Source organism: Toxotes jaculatrix, chromosome 5 (assembly GCF_017976425.1).
Source record: "Toxotes jaculatrix isolate fToxJac2 chromosome 5, fToxJac2.pri, whole genome shotgun sequence".
Classification (NCBI taxonomy): Eukaryota; Metazoa; Chordata; class Actinopteri; family Toxotidae; genus Toxotes; species Toxotes jaculatrix.
In genome coordinates this window covers 22957371-22977968 of record NC_054398.1, presented here as the reverse complement: position 1 = coordinate 22977968, position 20598 = coordinate 22957371, and the positions used below count along the sequence as shown (strand labels likewise).

Sequence of the window (20598 nt, the reverse complement as noted above, 5' to 3'; positions counted from 1 at the left end):
ACCGTGTAAAAAACCTTAAATGATTACACTGATTCCACATTACATAATAAAAACAGACTGATGCATAATTAATACAATTTGAGGTATACATAATAAATAAATAATTCTTTGTTAAAGCCTGGGGGGAAATCAACAAGAGCACATCTAGATGATTCATTATCAGCGCAGCAAACCATCTCTTTGATCCATGTTTGTGGTTCAGTCGTGGTTTGAGGCTAATTTGCTCAAAGTTTTACTGTAATAACTTATTTAGTCAACAGAAAACCCACGGAAATAACACAAACACTTGTGTAGTTGTGTTATTGCAGGACTGCAGTGTAGTTGCAAGCTTGATGCAGTCCTGCAACTACATGATAATACATTACATTAGCATAATAATTAATGCAATACAATATAATGTGTATGTAACAAATACACATTTCCCTGTTAATGTCCGAAAGTAAGCAACAAAGAGAATATTCCACAATAAAAGTTTTCAAAGTTTACCTAACTTTAATTTCTTCAATGTTTTCATTTCACCAAAAATAAAGCCTGTGACCCAAGGTCCTTCCTTTTTTCTTTTTCTTTGTTTTTCTTTTTGCCAAAGGATGTCAATGATAATGAAAGCCAACCTCCACATTAAAAAAAATGACTATTCATAATCAAGTTGTCGACAAACCAAAGCTCTAAAAATACACTTTAAAAGAACAAATTTAGCGGTTCTGTTTCCCAGAGAGAGCAGGTCATGTCAGTCTTGCTCGACTGTATTAATGGGGCAGAGCTTTCAGGGGGAGGGACCTCCTTTGACTCCCATTAAAGACAGAAGCTATAAAGACAAGACTGCAGCCGGCACATTGAGACACACAGACGAAGAAGCGGTAGAGTGTGTGTGTGTGTATGTGAGCACCCGTCTGTGCGAATAAATAAATAAACAAAGAAAAAACCCAGAGAAACACTTGGGTGTAACAGTGTGAGTGAGAGGCTGAGCCCAGAGCAGAGGAGACAGGAGCACAGGCGGGAGGAGGAGGAGGAGGAGGGTGAGAAAGAGTCAAAGACAGACAGAGGAGAGAGGAAAGAGAGGGAGAGAGACATCAGAGCGTGGAACAGGTTCTTTCTGCAGCCCTCGCACTCAGCCTCAGCAGACATGCCTAACTTTGCCGGCACCTGGAAGATGAAGAGGAGTGAGAATTTTGATGAACTTCTCAAAGCCCTGGGTGAGTCCTCCCCTGTCTCTTTTCTCCCTCTCCTCTCTCCCCCCCCATAACCAGCAGCACCGCATCCCTGCATGAGGTTGACTATCCATCATGTCCATGCAGAAAAAAAGCTTTTCTTGTTCCTTGGGAATGGCATGCCTGACTTCCAACAACATCTTATTGTTCGGAGAAGCTCCCTGGGAAAAGGAGGCAGAGGTCTACGGGGAGATGCTGCTGAAGGGAAATCCCTCGGCTTTACAGGAGATATGAAGCACTGGATGCTAAATTCCAGCCTAAACAGACGTGGTATTGTTGCATGAAGACAGGGGGGGGGGGGGGGGGCACAACATTATTCATGTTAAGCATTTAAGTAGGGCATGCATTAGCAATGCCAGGGGAGGTCTCTGGAGCCCGGTGGCGTTCTCTTGTGTCCTATCTTTTTTCATTCTTTTTCATCCTCCTTGGTCTTAACTGATGATTGTGATGGTTTAGATTTGGACCAGTTTAACTGGGTCATTCAATTGTGTTGCAGCGTTTCGTCACGCCGGGGACCGCTGAAACAGAGAGGGCACAGCAGAGAGCCGGGTGTCTTTAGAATGATGTAGAAATCTTTTGGGAGACGTCCCACTGAGAGCACAGCGAGCCGCTTCAACAACTCTCCGGGAAGTGTTGACACCAAACTGGATTACAATTAGAACTTTTTTAGACGTGAATAGTTCTCGTTTTAGCACAAACTGGGCAAGTTAAGTTGAGAAGTGAACAGTTTTGTACCATGAAACAATTGACAGTTTAGTTATTCGTGCATCTCTGCAGCAACTTAACAGCACACGTGAGAGCTCCTGAGGATCGAATTGTAAATTCGGTTAAAAAAGCCTCTGCTTTGGTGTTGCGATCTCTCTTTAAAAACCCTCACCCGCCATTATGTGCTGGACCATCTCCTTCTTTTAAGGTTTATAAGGCAAGATATATTTCTCCTTCATGATGAAACTCTAGTTTAATTTCAAATCAATCCCAAATACTCCATCGCCCTGTTGTAAATACCAAATGTACATCAATCCGCAGCTGAAAATCGTCTCCAGCAAATGTACTCTTCACTCTTGTTTGAGAGACATTTACTACAATCTGCAGCGTCCTGCTGTTGTAGGACATCACTAAGGCTTTGAGAGGAACCTGTGAATTAGGATCTGAGAACCACAGACCAGCTGTGAAAGTTAGAAAGTATTCAGAGATGGACTATTTTACTTTTGATGGGATTTGTTAACGATATGAAAACCGAGATAAATAACAGCCTCAGCCTTTAATCTTCAGTTTAATACCCTGGTGTCAATGAGAAAACCCTAAAAGACTGTCCAAGAGTACAATTATTTCTAAGGACAGTATAAACCCATCAATCAAAACCTCTGAAATGTTTTGGATTTGATTCATTTTGAGTCAGAATTCTCACAAATTCAACACCACACCCATGATTTACTGTGGTCCAAGGGTCACAAGGCCAAACAGTTCTTCTGATTTTAAGAGCAGTCGGTCACTGTCTGAGTTCAGCACCTCATCCATTCATGAACACATTAACCACATCTGCTGGACCAGATCACTCGTTCGCCCTTACATAAGGGCCTGGTCGATTGAGGGCCGTGATGGGCAACTAATGTGGATTCCAGTGCTGCGCGGCCGCCACTTTCCATCAACATCTTCATAATTATCTGTTGACTCTGAGGTTTCCCTGCTGTGGGAGCGGACTGCTGTATCCAGGGTGCAGTGGAACACGCTGAGTGAACAGAGCTGTACGAACTGATCAGACTCACAGTTGGCTGACTGAGAGCAGGCATATGTGTCTGCATTTGATCAAAGAATGTGAAAACACTGTACGCTTCATGTACAATTTTGATTCTGAGCCACGGTGTTGACTGTGTAAAGCTCGGATGAGTTAATGAAGACTGTGGGTGAGAAATGCAAAGGACATAGAAACTACTGAAGTTTAAATCTGAGCATCAGGATCTGCACAACCCTGAGATGTTTGGTCATTAGTGGTAAAAAGAAGCCTTTCACTACCTTGTCCTAGGTTTCTGCAAGGCCATGTGCTCCATGCTGTACACACACATACATGAAGCCAAGAATTCTTAATAATTAAACCATAATTTTTTGGGAAAATGCTAGCTTTTCAGAAATGAGGACAGACGTGTGGCTCCCTGGTGCTCATACATTTTTGATGCTGTAAAAACACATGGCATGATCCCTCAGATCATGGGTGGGGTCGAGTGTAAGCTGTCAAATCAACATGTTTTTATTCCTGGGTGTTGACCACGCAAAGACCACAGTGGTTTTGGGGTTAGGAGGATCTCTCAAAACCGATGACAGCTGAATTTTTTAATTTTTTGAAATTCCATGAAAACTTTACAACTTTGTGAAGTTATAGGCTCGTTAAATATTCGACGATTGGTAGAAAAGGTCAGTGGAACAATAGATCCGGGACCTTTGGCAGGACATAAAGCCAGATGGCCCTTGCAGAGTAAAACAGGGCATGCCAAAGTGGTGCACAAGCCTGGGCTGTGCCACGCGCAACATCACCACTCTTACAGCCACCAGACAAAGGGAGAGCCAGCGCTGATCTGCCCTGACGTCCCTAGGAGTTGGGGTTTTTTTTCTCCCAGACGTGGCTGAATAATCCCTCACACAGGGCCAGAAATTCCACAGATTTCTCCCACTTTTGAGAAATAGTTGAGGTTTCTGTCAGAGCCACGGAACATTTATTATATTTATACTCTGAAACGTCTACGTTTCTGTCATTCTTGGTTAAAATTGAAGCTTGTGGATGTCCACGATTAAATACACATATCAACACAAAGAGACATGCGGCCATCATGTGCCTGTATATCTCTGGTCCTGTGTCTGATCGAGTGTGGCATGACGGCCTGGAGAGGTCTAAATCTGGGTGGGGTCGAGGGTAAAGCAGAACAGAAAGAGAACAAGAGAACGTACTGGAGGTTGTTTTGGTGCAAATGCTAGAACATACAAGATGAAAAGAAACGACAGGTTTCATCTCTCCTTTGTGATGATTTGTGTCTGTCTCTCACTTTCTCTGTAAATTTGATTTTTTTTTTCTCACAAACAGAAAATTACTCATTACTAACATGCAGCCACATTTGCAGACCCTCTCTTTGGTGTCTCTGCTTTTGAAGCAGAGATCAACCATTAGAATATTTTCTTCCTTTCTTCTACAGCTATGACTCTTGTTGACCTCTGTTTGTGACCAATACGAAGCAAAACAATGGCCTCTGGCACTCCTGTAATTCAGGGCATGGCATGGTGGCATGTAATAAACACAAAAATATATATTAGCTAATCAAATAGAACAGTCATGAAACAGGTGTTCCTCAGAAAGAGGTAAAATACAAAACACATTACTGTAATTACTGCAATAACAGCTACAATTAGTAGTAATTGTCAACTACAAACCAAGTTTAAAAAATTAGGAAAGCAACCATAAACATCGCCAAGGATGTTCTATGAGGCAGTGGAATATCCCACTGATTTCCCCTTTAATATCTAAATTCATCTTGTTAAACTGATGAAACTGACGCCTGTTTCTTCCTCGTGTGGCTCTGACCGGTGTCGTACCTGCTCAGGAGTGAACGCCATGCTGAGGAAGGTGGCTGTGGCGGCGGCCTCCAACCCCCACGTGGAGATCCGCCAGGACGGTGAGCAGTTCTACATCAAAACATCCACCAGTGTGCGCACCACCGAGATCAACTTCCACATCGGCGAAGAGTTCGACGAGGAGACAGTGGACGGGCGAAAGTGCAAGGTAGGGCTGCAAAAAAGTTTAGCAAAAAGCAGATTTTTGAAATGTGACACAGTCAAACTCAACAGATTACATAAAGTTTTAGCTCTTTAACAATAAATCGTGTACACGTTACATTTTCACCGACCATCAGTGAATGCATACTATAGAGTCTTAGGTTGTCTTATTTATGTTTTCTGTAGCTCCAGCAGCAATGGTTTACATTTTTCTGTACAGTCTGAAAATCTATTAACAGACTATTAAGCTTGAGTCCTGTAAAAGATCCCAGAGCACAGAACAGAACAGAACAGAACAGAACAGAACAGAACAGAAAAGAAAAGAAAGTAGTATAGTAGATTTGTAGTAAATGTGCTAAAACATGCAAAACCAGTGGCATGGAGCTTTAATATTACTGAAATATTCATTGCTAACCTTTAATGAAGTTAATTTCATGCACAGTAAATAATGCTTTTCATGGTATCCTCCTGTTTTCACCATCATTACATGTTCTTAAACCCTCAGACACACATTCTCTCTTTTCTCTTCAAATATGAAACGTCTGTCTGTTTCTTTTCTGTGAAACGTTTCTATCACTGCTGTCCACCATGTGTTACCATAGACTTTTATTGAATGGGACTGTGGGGGACAAAAATCCAGGTGCACGGTCACATTGTGGGTGGACTCACCATCATCAACAAGCCAATTGAATTTAGTAGTATTTAAGTGTAATTTGATGGAGAAAGGGCTGGTTATTGTACCTATTCCACTTTTCTATTCTAAGTTTTTTTTTCATTAAGTAACATCATGAAATGTGAACACAGAGGTGTCTTCTTTGACATGAAGTGAATAAATCTGCTCCTGTATGAACAAAGGAAACACTTGTTTAATCATAACACCCACAGATATCTAAATTGATGTATCCTCTAAACTTCTCACACCATTTAGATTCTCCTGGTAGTCTTTGTGTGCGTACTCAAGGTCTTCAGAGCTCCCTCCCTGCTATTGTTGTCGAGGGTTTCAATGAAAAATTAATACCTCTGTGCAGTCTCATCCATTGGTATCATGCTCACGCCTGTGCAGCTGGATTAAGGGCAGCTTGAGCTGGGATGATGAGACTTTCTCTCTGAACCTCTTCAGGCCCTAAGGGGGATTTCTCACATCCCCGTCCACAGTCGGAGCTCCTGCACAGGTTTGGAAAGTACCCAGAGGCATACACTACTTTCTTTTATTTTTTTATTTTTGGGGAAACATTAAAGCCTTATAAATTTCCTGGATCTCATAAGAAATTCTGCTCTCCTTTCTCTCTAAATGTAAAAACTAATCTGTAATTCATCAGTACAAAGAGCTGAAAATGTACACAGCTGGACTTTTGCTGTACAAACCCTGATAAAACAGCTGCGCACTGTTTCATGAAATACGAGTGGACTGGTTTCTCGGACACATCTTCTAATATGATCTGATCACTGAGACACTGACGTCAACTGTGTAATAAATATGTAGTTAATTCAATTAGATAAGGAGGATGAGGCAGCTCGATTGATGAGCCTGATAATGTGAAGACACATTAGGATCATCTTCTCATATCTGAGCGCCACCTGTTTTTCTAATTTGTGTCAAAGCATCTGAAATCTTGTATAATTTTGTCCCACATTTCCAATAATGAATTATTTTTCACTTATCAGAGGAGGGGACTGATGTGAGAATCAACAAACTTTCACCCATTCAACACTCTTACGTTCCAGTGATTTTCCATGTGATGTATATGAGGTTGACAGTTTTGTTGCACCAACTCAGAGAGAGGAGTCGATGCTCCAGAGCTGAAAAATTTAGAAGTCAAGACGTCACCGCAAAAACACACTGCCACTGACTCACTTTAGGCAATGAGATTCTTTCATTAATGGTCCAGAGGCTGACATCTGTTTATTGCCCTCTGCTAAGCAACCAGTGTCTGAGCTGGAGGGAAAAAGACTCTTGTTTTGGTGCCAGTAAGGACACAGTGGGTAAACAATGTTAAGATATAACCCAGCATTGTGCCCTCAAACTCATGGACAGACAAGGGGGCATGTTAAGTATGAATTCAACAGTCTAAACAGAGAATCCTTTAGATCTTCATTAACAGCTGTTGAAAACGTAGTCATAAATAAGCAGTCTGTATGTGATATGACTGATTAGATTTCATGTTGTATGTCATGTAGATCCAACCATGAAGGAGGAAGCAGATTTTTATTTTTTCTCTAATCATGTAAAAATAATTTGTTAAACAGGTGCAGCTTTTTTCTTTGTGGAAATCCTGCAGCTGGTACGAATATAGCGTCTTGCTAAAGGACACATCGGCAGAGCAGTTTTGAACCTGCAGTTTCTCACCCTGCCACCCACAGGGGCATATGATCCCTGGAGAAAATGAAGTTTGAAATAAGTTCTGTGTGCTGTGCTGCAGTATGTTCACATCCATCTGTATGTACACACTTCTCATAGAGAACAGGCTGCAGTGGCTGTTGCAGTGTTACAGGAGGGTTGCGTAACACATTCAGGATGGGGAGTTGTTGACAGCCACAGTATAACTTGTCTTCCCCAACCATTAGGTACATTTGGGGTTTTATTTGTTTTTTCTTTTTAAAAGAAAATGCATCTCGGATGAAAGCTGTTCATCAGATCCGTTTGTCTAGATTTAGATCACAGACTGGACATTTAATGTCTGAAAACTTGGACAATTAAAACTACTCTATAAACTCCAGGACAGAAAATTAAAATAGAAATGGTGGAATAATGAACACAGTGTTTTCCACAGGTTTTTCTTCCAAAAGGCCTGGAGAGTTTCTGGCTCCATCCTCAAATTTGCTACTGAAAGTTTACCATCCTGAAACATTCCTGGGCAACAGAAAGTAGTGATATTCATGCTTGTGGAGAAGAAATATTGCACATGGAAATGGAAAAATGTGTAATGGCGTGCATGCACTGCATTAAGTCTACAAATTTCAGCCAACAGCCTTAGAAATTGGAGATATGTATTTTCTGAAAACCACAATGCCCAACTGGGGATGTGCAGTGTGGTGTTCATTAAGTGTTTGATTTACATTTTGTCTGTATTACATACTTTAACATGTAAAATTACATGTTCACAAAATGTTTTAACATTTTTTAGAGGTTTAAACAGCAGTCAACAGCTAAAATATGAGATATTGATTTTTATTCCACACCTTTTGTTTTATGGTTGGAGCTCCATGTTGCAGTCAGGGGGAGCAGACATGACCTATTTCACATCCCAGGAGACAGTGTGGCTCCTTCTGTCTGTGCCCTGGGGCATGCTGGGTACCGGGCAGGGCTTGATGGCTCTCAGTCTGGCTTTTTTTGCCACATGAAGCCTCTCTGCTACGAGGTCGACAAGTCGAGTTGTCATCACAAATTTGCCACGTTCGTTTGTTTGGGTTTGAGCGTCAGCATCTCAGCATGCGCCTGCAAAAAAAATATAAAAAATATAGCGTGGACAGTGAACTGACTGGGATGTTTGAGGAGGTTTGCGAGTTGCCCTAGAGTTGACTGCAAACCCCGTTCTCATTTTGGATTCACAATGATGATGTGTTTCACAGCTGAAGACCAGACTGCAGGCAAAGAGTGAGGGCTGCTGCAGTAAAAGAGCATCACAGAGGAAGATACCAGTTGGCAAAATCCTCAGACAAAAAAATATGATGACCTTGAAGTGGTATTTATTTTTCTTGGGCCATTTAGGGGCAACAGAACAATGTATAAACACAACATTGACATATTATAGTCATATAAAGTTTTTATGGGGAACCATTTTACACATCCAACAAACATAGACCAAAATTATCATTCATTCGTGTTTCTGACCACCTGATGAATGTAAGTCCAATATTCATTTTCTTTTAGCTCTGTTTTGGTCTCGCTGGTCACCAGCTTCGTCTCTCTGGCATCTGCTGCTGGGCAGGTTATAGTTAGGAGCAGGTTGTGGTTTTATCAACAGTTATTTTTTCACTGAAAACAGTTGCCTGCTGCTGCTGCTGCTGGAAGCACAGTTGATTAGAGCCTTTAAATCAAATCAGGAAAATTGTGGGCTAGAAAACCAAAACAATGAGCTGAATAATGTTAAAATGCTCTGTAGAGGGGGACTGCAGATTCTGGTGATTTGTCACTGGGAATGACCCTTTTTTTCAAAATGCAAATAGTCACTTAAGGAATTGTTTACATGTAAAATGCCAGTTATTGTAGTTTATGTTAATTTGTCTAATTTTGCTCTGTCCCCTAAAATGAGCAGACTTTGAGAAGTGAACACCATTTCCACTGTTCTGTGTTGTACATTTGGTCAGTTTTTGTAAACCACATATTGAGGCGGTGGCTCTAAGCATCGAGCACACTGGGCTCTTGTGTGGCAATCATACGCAAGAGTGGAGATACACCTGCAGGAGCAGGAGGCAGCGCCCACTGACACTGGCACATGTGCTGGGGCGGGGGTGGGGGTGTGGGGAGTTGGCGGACTCTCAGGTGGTGCAGTTGGCAGGAGAGGCCTAAGTGGGTTTTGGCTGAGACAGTCTGCCCCCATGGTTAAAGGGATTACACGCTGATCTGTGCCTGGCGAAGAGCAGAGGGCTGATTAACACCGCCACAAGGTTAAAAAGCTCCGGTTAATCTGTGCGAGTGCGGTGGGATCAGACGGCCTCTCCTCACTTCCAGGAGGAGAAAGTGATAAGGTGTTTCCTGTCAGTCACAGAGACTCACAGAGAAACAGACACCAGACAGGCTTTAGTGCAGAGTGGAAGCATTAATGAGGCCGTTATGTACCTGCTCTGATTTGCAGGTGTTTATTTATTTTATCTAACTTCTGAGAAATAAAACAGCATCTGAGGTGATGCTACAGTATTTCCACCTGAATGCATAAGCTTTCTTTTCTAGGAAACAACAACGCAAGTCACTTCTGGGCAAAAAGACTCAGATAAGTGGGGTTATTTAACCCAGCTGGTTGCTATAGAGACAAGCTTTTAGTATCAGTCACCTGCCATGGGGGCTGCGTGGAGAGGCACAGGGACTCACACATGCTGTGTGAATAAGAACCAGAAACAAAATCTGATTATCAGGAACAATCAAATATGACATAGGACACAAACGTATCATCCACTCTGGAGTTTAACTGTATCCTGACAGAAGGTACAAGGATAAAATTGCATGTGTATGTCCAGATAAAGGACCACACACTTATGACGTGATAATATAGTGTAAATATGAGGATAATTCTTTTCTGTGAAGCTCAGCAGACCTGCAGACATTGGTGGGGATGTGTTTCTTGTACAGACAGAGCCTAATACATCAGTGTGATTTCGTTACTTTTGACAGTGTGTTGTTTAGCCTGCAGAGGCAGCACAAAACACATTTGTACAATCTGACTCACTTCACTCAAGGCTAAAAAAAAATCTTTATCTTATTCTGTCTGCTCCTCACAGTGATTTATAGGTGCCTTTCAAGATTGAAGGTAATTTCACAGGTGCAATATACACTGTGTTGGAAAACATGGGAAGGCATAGCAACTGTGGCACTGCCCACAGTTTCTGTTGTGGAGGAAACGGTGGGTTTCTGCTCATTTTCCAGAAATTATCCCTGGAGAAATATGTTCAATGAGTTAACTTCCGATTTATTAATTCCAGACAAATTCAAGCGTAATCTAGAGTCTTTAATGAGTTTAAAACAAAACATAAAAACTGCACCAGTTTTCACTGAAATTGCCTCAACTTTTTAAAAACAAAAATGGATGCCATCAGAACAATTTGAACAAATTACCATGCCCCAAAAGAGTCCCTCTAAGACAGCAACGCCTCGTTGAGACCATAGCTTCTTATGGAAACCCATCATTCAGTCCATCAGTCTGTGGTTATTAGAGAAAGTGCAGCTTAAGGAACTGCTCTGTCTTCAGCACTCAGATCTGGATTTGTTGCTTAGTAGGGGAAAAAAGAGCTACTGTGCTTCACATTTTGTGTCTTTAGGGTATGAGCTACTGAGAACAGGAAAAAGTGATGAGCAAAGACTTACGAGAGAGAGATAATGGGATCAAACTGTGGGAAGAGATGAGTCCAGAGGTGGAGATGAGTGTGTTATTTTGGGCTCTGGGAAGAAATGCTGTAAACTCATAAAGTCTGGGAGAGACCAAACTAAAACCAAAGACAGCAGATGTTCTTATAATTAAACTGCTGCAAAAAAAAAAACAAAAAAACGGACATGGTAAAACAACTGCCTTGGACCAGTAGGGTGAATTTATCTTGGTCTAAAATGTGTGTGCACAAGCTCCAGTGTGTTATTTGGAAGAGAAGGACAATGTGTGAGAATTTGTCTGTGAGTTAATGTGCAGTGGAGAGAATGAGAGAAAATCCATCCAAGTCAGAGGCTGAGTGATGCTAACGCTAAAATGGAGCCGTGGCTAATTGACTCTCTGGGTTCTGGCTTTATTAGAAAAAAAAAAGAAAGAAAGAAAAAATCAGAAGGAGAGTTGTAGAAAGCTGCAGAAAAACCCTGCTGTTGTTCCGTTTGGCAAAGTCTGAGAAAGCCTGCAGGGATCCATGATGGCTTTCCTTACCTTTGATATGGTGATTAACATTTGCCTCTGAGAAAGAGAGGCTGCTTCTTCACCCAAAACTGAGTAGTGGTGTTTTTTAAAACACAAAATTGTACAAATGTCCAAACACATTGTCTATGAGCAACACTACAAATATGCTACCATGCCAGAAAAAACTGGGGAAAAAAACATTATGGGTTTTTATAATAAGGCCTGTCCAGAGTTGTATTTTGTTGGATGTAAATGTTCTTGAGTTGGATGAGGCAATGGCAGCTTTGATCCGCCCCAGACTTTGGAGCGGGGTCACAAGCTTAAGATGATATGTTGAAAAGGAAAAAGCATTTGGCTTTATGGAGAGGAAAAACACATTTCAGCTGCATGGGAAAACATAATAAGAATCAGACAGCGACACGAAGCCAGCACTGATGAGAAAATGTAAGGAGCAGGCTAATCTTTGGACTAAAGATCTAATACAGCCATTAAAATGACAATCTGACATTCTGGAAAATATTCTTTCTAGAGTTCACAACAAAGATCGATTGGTCATACCAGGACATGGTTTGCTTAGCTTAGCATAAAGACTGAAAACAAGGAAAACGTGGTCCTGCAGTACCAGTCAAAAATCTGGACGTGATTGATAACACTTTTTCATCATAATGAAGACCAGACTGACGATGTTAACTTCGATGCATGTCCAGATGTTTGACTGATCCCTCGTTTTATCACGTTTTCAGCATAAAATGGAGTTTCTGAAATTCTGCAGTAACTTTGCTCACCTTGTTCTGCATAAGTCAGCTCTACAAAGGTGAATCAGCAGATTCTGAGTAACACCTGAAGAATGTTAGTTGCTCGACAACAAAATCATTGTGACTGGCTGCTTCACGGGAATGTGCATCGCAATGACTTGTTGTTGCACACGACGCCGTTCCTTCGCTTAAAGATCACAAATTTTACGTCGGAGGAAGCCAAGACAATGGCTTCCTCAGACAGTGGTGTGAGATCTGTGTCAGCTGCATGAATCTCACGCTCAGTGCGTGAGAGCTGGCAGCCCTGAGTGTGTTACCCAAAATGTCTAACTGTTCCTTTAGCAGAACAGCTTGCGTGACAGTAGACAGTTGAGGTAATGAAACATGAGGTGGAGTTAATGGACCCCGAGCTGGACAAAACCATAAATCCTCCCCTTCAGCGCAAATTAGCACCACGGGGTCAACTTGGTCCTGATCTTTCATGAATTCTTTACACTGATACACAATTTGAGTCCGTGACTTAAGGAGAAATTAGTCCTGAAGTCAGAGTTTGACTTAAGCCTGTTGAAGTCATTTGAACTATTATTGAAGCGTATTAGCAGACTGGGACCCTGACCGACCAAAGTGCTAATAGGATTTCTGTGTTTTTTCTTTTCATTAGTCAGGCCACTCATTTATAATATTCTGTTGTTTTGTTCACTGAGGTTCGACCTGGCTATTAATGAATTTAGCATGGGGGGCCCGATGTCAGTTTAAGTAGGCTGTACATTATATGGCCAAAGGTATGTGGACACCTGAATGGTGACACACACATATATAACTGCTGAACATCAAAACCATGGGCATTAACATGCTGCTGTACCAGTCTCCACACTTTCCACCAGACTGTGGAACCTGGCTGCAGGGATTTGCTCCCATTCAGCCACAACAGAATTAGTGAAGGCGGCAACTGATGCTGGGCGATTAGACCCGGTTCAAACGGGGTCTTATCACCAAGGTGTTGGATGGGGTTGAGGTCAGGGCTCTGAGTTCTCCCACATCAAAATCATTTTTTTTGCACCTCACTTTGCGCACAGGGACATTGTTATGTTGAAACAAGAAAGGGCCTTCCCTTCACTGTTGCCACAAGGCTTTATGTACATCATTGTCTCACCATTATCATTGTATGCTGTAGCATTACGTTTTCCCTTAAATTCAACCTCTCAGCAAACTAAATAACCAACCCAACAGAGCATTCCTCTGACTACACTCAAATACACAAATCAATGATTCTGGTGTAAATGTAATGTGTTCTCCCATCACTCACACCATCATGTTGACCTTCCCGCCTTGGTGTGCTTCCCCCCCTGCAGAGCCTCGCCACCTGGGAGTCAGAGAACAAGATCCACTGTCAGCAGACCCTGGTGGAGGGCCAGGGCCCCAAAACATACTGGACCCGAGAGCTGAACGGAGATGAGCTCACACTGGTGAGTGCACAGCAATGGCTCATTATCTTACTGGAAGCCTCTTAATAGATCACTGAGTAGAAAAGAAAAGAAAACTCTTGACAAAGACAAGAGCTCTGAAGTTTAGTAAATGAATGAACTCTTATTTTTGGCTGTGGTCTACGCTGAGAGAAAACAAAACAAGCAAAAAAAGATTAAAATATTAATTCCAAAACATTATTAAGTACACAGAGAGATATGATCTAATGGGTAGCTAATCTGTATGGTTTGTCTGTTATGTGGCTTGTTCTCATGGAGGCTCAGGAGCCATCAGATGCATTAAAATGGGATTTTCAAGCAGCTAGTGTGCTCTGTTTGAGAAACGGTTAATGAAACGAGGCAGGGAGTGAATGAAGTAACCCTGGAGATTCATCCGTAAAGGAAATGAGAGAGGCTGTTTCCCAAGGAGCCAAGCTTTCATCCACCCCGCAGAGAGATCTGAAAGGAGAACAAGTGGAGCTGCTACGCTGACATTGCAGTAATACCCCCTGTATTTAGCCAGATTAATATGGGCAGGAGTCAATGGGTCTAAAGCCCCTCGAACGATGTGCAGGGGAGCAGTCCAAGACCAACTGACAAGACCAACAGTTCTCAGGGCCTCGGCAGTTTTCCTCTCTCAACGTTCAGCGCTCCCACGCTCTGTTTTGTTGTTCCTTGAGCACTTGTAAGATGAATGTCCAACAGGCAAAAGCTTGAAACAACAATATAGAAGGTTTTGATGCTGAAAAAATTAATCACAGGATGTTTGCAGAACTTTATATTCGAAGCCAGAAGCAAGGACTGGGAAGAATCATATCTTCAGTGCTGAGAAGAAGAGCTGAGAAGAACATGTGAAATCTTTTCCAGTGTTTGGGGGAAACAGGCAGAGCGTGTTACAGCGCCCGGCGCTCTGGTGACCCTTTGGCCCACCGACTGCCCTGGAGGAGCTGGAGCTTTCATGCACTTATGGAGATTGATCTGGCAGAGCTGTGACAGCAGCCGAGCCATTGTGTGTTTCTCTGCTCTTCTCACCTCAGTCCTCCCTGCTGTCACACCATCTTCCAGCCCACAGACAGACCACGTTTAAAGTGCAGCTCATAGAGACCCAATTCTGAATTTCAGCAAAAAGCCTCACAGAGTCACACTCATCCATCGTATAGTTGAATTTACATATACTGTAGGTATACGGTATGAAACTCTCCTTCTGTGCACGCAGCTCGCGTTTGTTGCCATGACAACACTAACAAGTAAATCTGCTCATCATCCACCTGAGACAGCTGCCCTAGTTTTGGTGCAACAGCAGCTTTGACTTTGTCGGTAAAGGACAAAAAGGAACAGCTGTGGACAGAAAGCGAAGTGACAAGTTTTATTGGTGAAGACATGTCCACTCAGGCAGAACTCCCAGGCACCACGAGAGACATACGTTTAAACCACATGGCAGAAATGTAGATTTACAGAAAGACATGGCAAACTGGTAAAGTAGTTTTCAAGTCTATCTTAATACAATACTTTGATGCCCATACGTGCGTTCAAATGATTATTGGCTGCTGAAATCCCTCCTCCTTTCTATTTTGGCTTTGAAGCAATCCCGTCCGAATGTAACAACACAGTAAGAGATGGAAGTCAAAATCTATATTCCTTGTTTTGTATACAAATGTATTTAAAGTCAAATAACATTTATGAAGGGGCACTAACTATTTGCAATTATTTGCCAAGGAAGAAATAAATTTTAGAAATACTGTATATTGGTTCAAAATATCAACTACTTATGTAGTTACATATATACTTGTTACATATATCATAACTATCATAACTAAAACAAGTTCATTCTAATGTTCCAGTCAGTTTCACCCTGTCTTGGCTAACTGTATGTTAAAATATTTTTCAAAATTCAACACTTAATTCCCAAACATTTTCAAACATCACATTCTTTTTTTTCCCACCGCAGCAGAGTCGTCTTCTCAACTGCAACACGTGGAATATTATTTGTCAATACTTGATTGTGATTGGAACTATTATACTGTACATCTACATGTGTAAATAGGAAATCTGATTAACTACTCTTCCAGATGTTCAAACGAATCATTCGACATCAGTTAGGAAATGACATCAGTGCAGTTTCACAGCATAGATAAAAACACCTGCTCATAAACTTGCATTAAATTAAATTAAATACTGTATCATTAGAATCCTGGAAGTTTTAAAGCCTTTCTAGAGTAACTGAGACATGAGTCATCTTTGTACCCAGACAACCTCTTTCTTTTGGGACAAGCAACTGGAAAAACCAAAATAAAACTGAATTCTCTGAATCGGAATCATATCTATCTGTTTCCAAAAGAGGCCCCAGATACAGAGACTACCCCACCATCCCAAAGCTTCAGCTTGAGACTCAAAGGAGGGCTAACGACGATAAAGCAATGGTCTGATCGTCTGTGGCGGTTCACACTGTAAGTGGGCCACATTTCCATACGATTTGCATGATCCGTTTAATTGGCTTAGTTGGAAAACACTTTAAGCGAAGGCGTGTGAATTTTCTGCAGCTACATCGGCCTGAAATAAAATCTGAAAATGATGGCACATCTGAAGATTGGACTCAGTCACTTCGAGCCCCGTGCCTCAGAGGGATGCATAAATCAGTTATTAAGCAGTTTCTTTTGGTTTCATCATCAACACTTTGTGGTGTGACCCAGATCATTGGCCGTAATTTTATCTGTGATGTTGTGACACATCAATACATTTGAGACTTAGTTGGATGCTTTTCTTCACTGTGAACTCAAACTTGAATTTTATTTTATGTTTTTAGTCAGCCCATCAACTTTGCCTCCCTTGTACTGCAAACAATATGGTAATGATATCATAACCAACAATCTTGAATATAATTTCTGCGCAGCTCAGACCCACAAAGGTCCAGTATGCTTGAAACAAAACTACTACATTTGATGTGCTGTCACACATTGTTAGGTTAGTGTCATACTTCCTACATCCTTGAGAACGTGAGGGTCCACTAGGGTTTGAGTGATGTAAAGTTTATCATCAGTGGGAGCATGCGAGGCTCTGTGTGGTTGTCCAATTCCGTTGTGATCATTACACTATGAGAGCACCAACTTCTCGTCTTTGAAAAGGTTTGTCGCCTCCTGCATCTGCACAATTTGTCTTAAAAAAAATAAAGACAATCAAATGTGCAATAATTAACTAGGGGAAGTTGCCCAGACTTTGGGAAAAGAAGAAAGTGTCATCTTCATGTAGACACTGATCCACTGCACGTTTAGAATCCGTCTTCCAAGTAGACTAGGAAGTAGCATAATAAGAGCAACTGTGCATCCCTGGTGTCCACAGATGTCTGAGTGTGCTTCCACAGGGGAGTACTATCTGGTGTCTAAAATGCAAAAATGTCTTTTTGTTTTGTTTCCTCCAGACTTTTGGGGCAGATGACGTAGTGTGCACACGGATTTACGTCCGGGAATGAAGCTCCACAGCCTTCTTCTGGACAATCCAGGAACCCAGATGCACCACAACCCGTTTAAACCCAGCAACACTCTGTCATGCTAACGTGCTAAACCATTTGCAAAGTATCCTGTGTAGTCTCTAAGCATCAGTCTCCATAGTCTCCACATACAATAGCAATGTTTTAGTAATCTGGTAACTTGTAGTGAGTATTGTGTCTACAGTACAGTAGCTGGATATCTCAGTGTCCATATCTACAACCCTGGTGTCAGCTGTTTAGGTAGGATTTAATCATCAATTGCATCGATTAAGTATTCATGTTCAACAACAAGAAACAATAAAAAATGGAACGAACCGAATCAGTGCCTCTCTCCTGATAATATGTGTTTATATTAAAAACATGGTATGAAGATAGTTATGTTTACATCATATCATACAGTAATCTGGTGATGTACCATGGCACTATAGTAACTCGCTACATCAAAGTTGGGTCAGGTCACACCTGATCACACCCAGCTGTGACGTTGGGTGGGAGGTGGTGGGAGGTCAATGTCTGCTTGGGACCGAGAAGGTCTTGTCCCAGCCCTGCTCAGGTCCTCACACCTTCTCAGGTCTGCCAGGTTTCTGGCTTTGGGAACAAAAGTGTTAATGTTCTTAGTTATAGATCAGGCTGTAAACCGTTAGAATATTTACCATATATCAAGTTAAAACCAGTACTTTTGAGGACTGGTGTGTCCTTTATAGAAAACCTTTAGGTTTTTGCTCCTGAAATCTCAAAGACTTGTAAACTGGTGCAGGAATTTGGAGTAATGTGCAAGAACCTCTTCAAAGATGAAATTGCACTAATACACTTCATAAAAAGCCTGAATTCCCCTTTAAAAGAGCCTTGGGTTTGAAAACCCCACATCCATCATGTTTCCACCTCCCACTCCCTGCTAGCATTCGTCACTTGCTCTGCTGCTTCCCAGACACTCCCGAGAGACACGTCTTTGTGTCTGATACAGTTCTGAGGCAACAAGATTAAAGACAGAGTGGGGCGGCAAGATAAGACCAGACAGTCTGGAGCAAATTCACTGAAAAGCTTCCGAGCAGGGCCCTGTCACTCCAGCGAGACTGAGCCCGCTGTCGCGCATTTACATGACTCAACCGTCATCACAGAAGAACTTTCATCCTTAGCAAATGAGTTTTAAGTTCACAGAAAACAGGTTGAGACGCTTGCTATTTTTTGGAAATTAAAAGATGTAGAAAAAAGGAAGCTTGTCCTCGTGTGACTTGCCCTCTGGGCCCGTCATGTGGAGGCGACCCTCCTGGAACGAACAGACACAGGAGCGTTGTGGTCAGTTCGTCTGTGTGACCTCTTTTGCTTCACTAGCCTTTCCAGCCTGATTGCCCAGCAATTTATGCTGCTCCTTGTTTTGCCAACAAGCTTGTCGGATAGGGAGATGACAATGATGAGAGAGAGAATCCACCGAATAGGAATACAGACATTGTTTTTTCAATAAACAGCTGAGAAGAGTAATAGCTGGGAAAGTGATAAAACATATGACACATGTGGTATTGATGTTATCATACCTGGATCATTAGTAGGAACGTGGGATTATATACTGTAGAGTGGCCCTGAGGTCTAAATTAAAGGCTGGATGGGAAAGAATGGAAAACATATGTGAAAAACATTTTGAAGCCAGATTTCTCCATCTGCAATCTGTTTGCATAATTTTGGAGTAAGAGCTCATTATTTGACTTTAATACAGTTCAATGGAAAGTTCAGAATCTATGGTAAAGATGCAGTTGATGGTAAACTCTAATAAATACTCTCCTTTTTTTAAAATCACTTTTAAAAGTTAAATGATGTGGGGATTAAAGTCTATAACCAAAGTGTTTTGCAGTACTGAAAAACTCAGGTTCTTTTAACAGATTGTAGATTTCAGCCAACTAAGAGGTCTTCAGGGTGAAGCCACTTCTCCTTCTTCACGTCACTGAAGTGCTACAGGCACATGGTAAAAGATGAACAACATGCGCCCTTGTCAGAAGGTGTCCTGGGCATGATTGATGTAAAGACCCGAGGTACATGCTCCCCTCTGGCCTGAAAGTGTGAGGGATTCCCTTGGGAAGAGCTGGATGAGTTTACTGGGGAAAAGGTTGTGGTCTGCTGAGCACTGAGTCCTGAGTCCTGTCCTAGGTGATGATGGGGATGGAAAGATGGAAAGACACATGGTAAGTCAGAAGACATGGATGGATGATGGAAACTTGCACTCTAAACTACACAGTAAAGATTTCAATAAATGTCTTAAAATGATGATTCAGTCAGTATCATTTAAACTTCTGGATGTTGCATTGGGTATTTGACACACACTGAATCTGTGGAGTGACTTGAAGATTGCTTTACACCAACACAACCACACTGAAGAGTCTCACTTGTATATTGTTTCTTTTTTACAAAACAGAATATTAAAGCCAAAAGCCAGAGGCAAACAGGACTGGTTAACTAAAATAAACTATTCACACAGGCTGGAAAGTTTCAATTGGATGACTGAATCTATACGTTTTTAAAAGCATGAAAAAAGTAAAGTGATTATAATGCATTTTCTTATAAACCTTAGTCTTAAGCTCGTCCATCTTGACAAATAATTTATCTTTTGTCTCATTCAAGCAGTGTTTCAGTGCTGCTCAGGAGCTAATTTACTGTTTGGGTGCGTGAGCCAGGCAGTGCACCACTACCATACAAATCTTTCTATTGGAAAACCACCGGGGAACTTATTCAAGACACTTCCCCGGAGCAGGTGCACAACAGATGAGTCTGTGGTCCGGGCCAACACAGCCTCAGTCTAACTAAACGTTCTGCAGCCTCACCAGTGGTCAGAGGCCTTGGCATGGACTTCTGTCCATGGGGTGGATATGGCAAGAAAGTGGCACAACATCAAAAACAAAAAGCAAATCTGTCTCTGTCCTTCACGGCTGCCAGGGATTAAAAGGCTGTCCTTTCAACACCCGGCCTCGTGAGGACTTACACAGTGGCTCGGCAACTGTTTCTATTCCTCAACACCAAGGCCGCTGGGACAAGTCTATACCACCCCTGCTTTTTGACCTGGTATCCCCTGAAAGAATGAGTTTCCTCCTGAGTGCACCACAATGCTCCGGGAAGCAAGGGCCAGGGCGCGCGCCTGCTGTGATGTTAATTTAATGACGAGCTGCTGTTCAGATGGCAGGTCCAAACAGCTGAATAAAGGGATTGTTGTGTTTTTGCTCCATTTTGTGGGGAAGGGGCCCCTCCGCCTGTCTTACTGCTCTCTTCTGGGCACCAAACAGTGGAGCCTCTGTCAGTAGAGTGGAGTAGAGTGCTGCTTCCTAAAAAAAAAAAAATCCCTCCTCTCAGTCCCAGTTTAACTCCTCCCAGAGTCTGAGTAGGTTTTGGAGTTTGGGACGCAGCTGAAAAAGGCCT

General features: G+C 42.0%; 1 protein-coding gene across 1 annotated transcript; it reads left to right on the top strand.

Annotated features, from left to right (window-relative positions):
- Positions 1-898: 898 nt before the first annotated feature.
- On the top strand, positions 899-17498 carry crabp1a (cellular retinoic acid binding protein 1a). The gene is made up of 4 exons (XM_041039234.1): positions 899-1193; positions 4796-4974; positions 13605-13718; positions 17131-17498. The coding sequence occupies exons 1-4, from the start codon at positions 1124-1126 to the stop codon at positions 17179-17181; spliced, it is 414 nt and encodes a 137-aa protein (XP_040895168.1). The 5' UTR covers positions 899-1123; the 3' UTR covers positions 17182-17498.
- The last annotated feature ends 3100 nt before the right edge of the window (positions 17499-20598 follow it).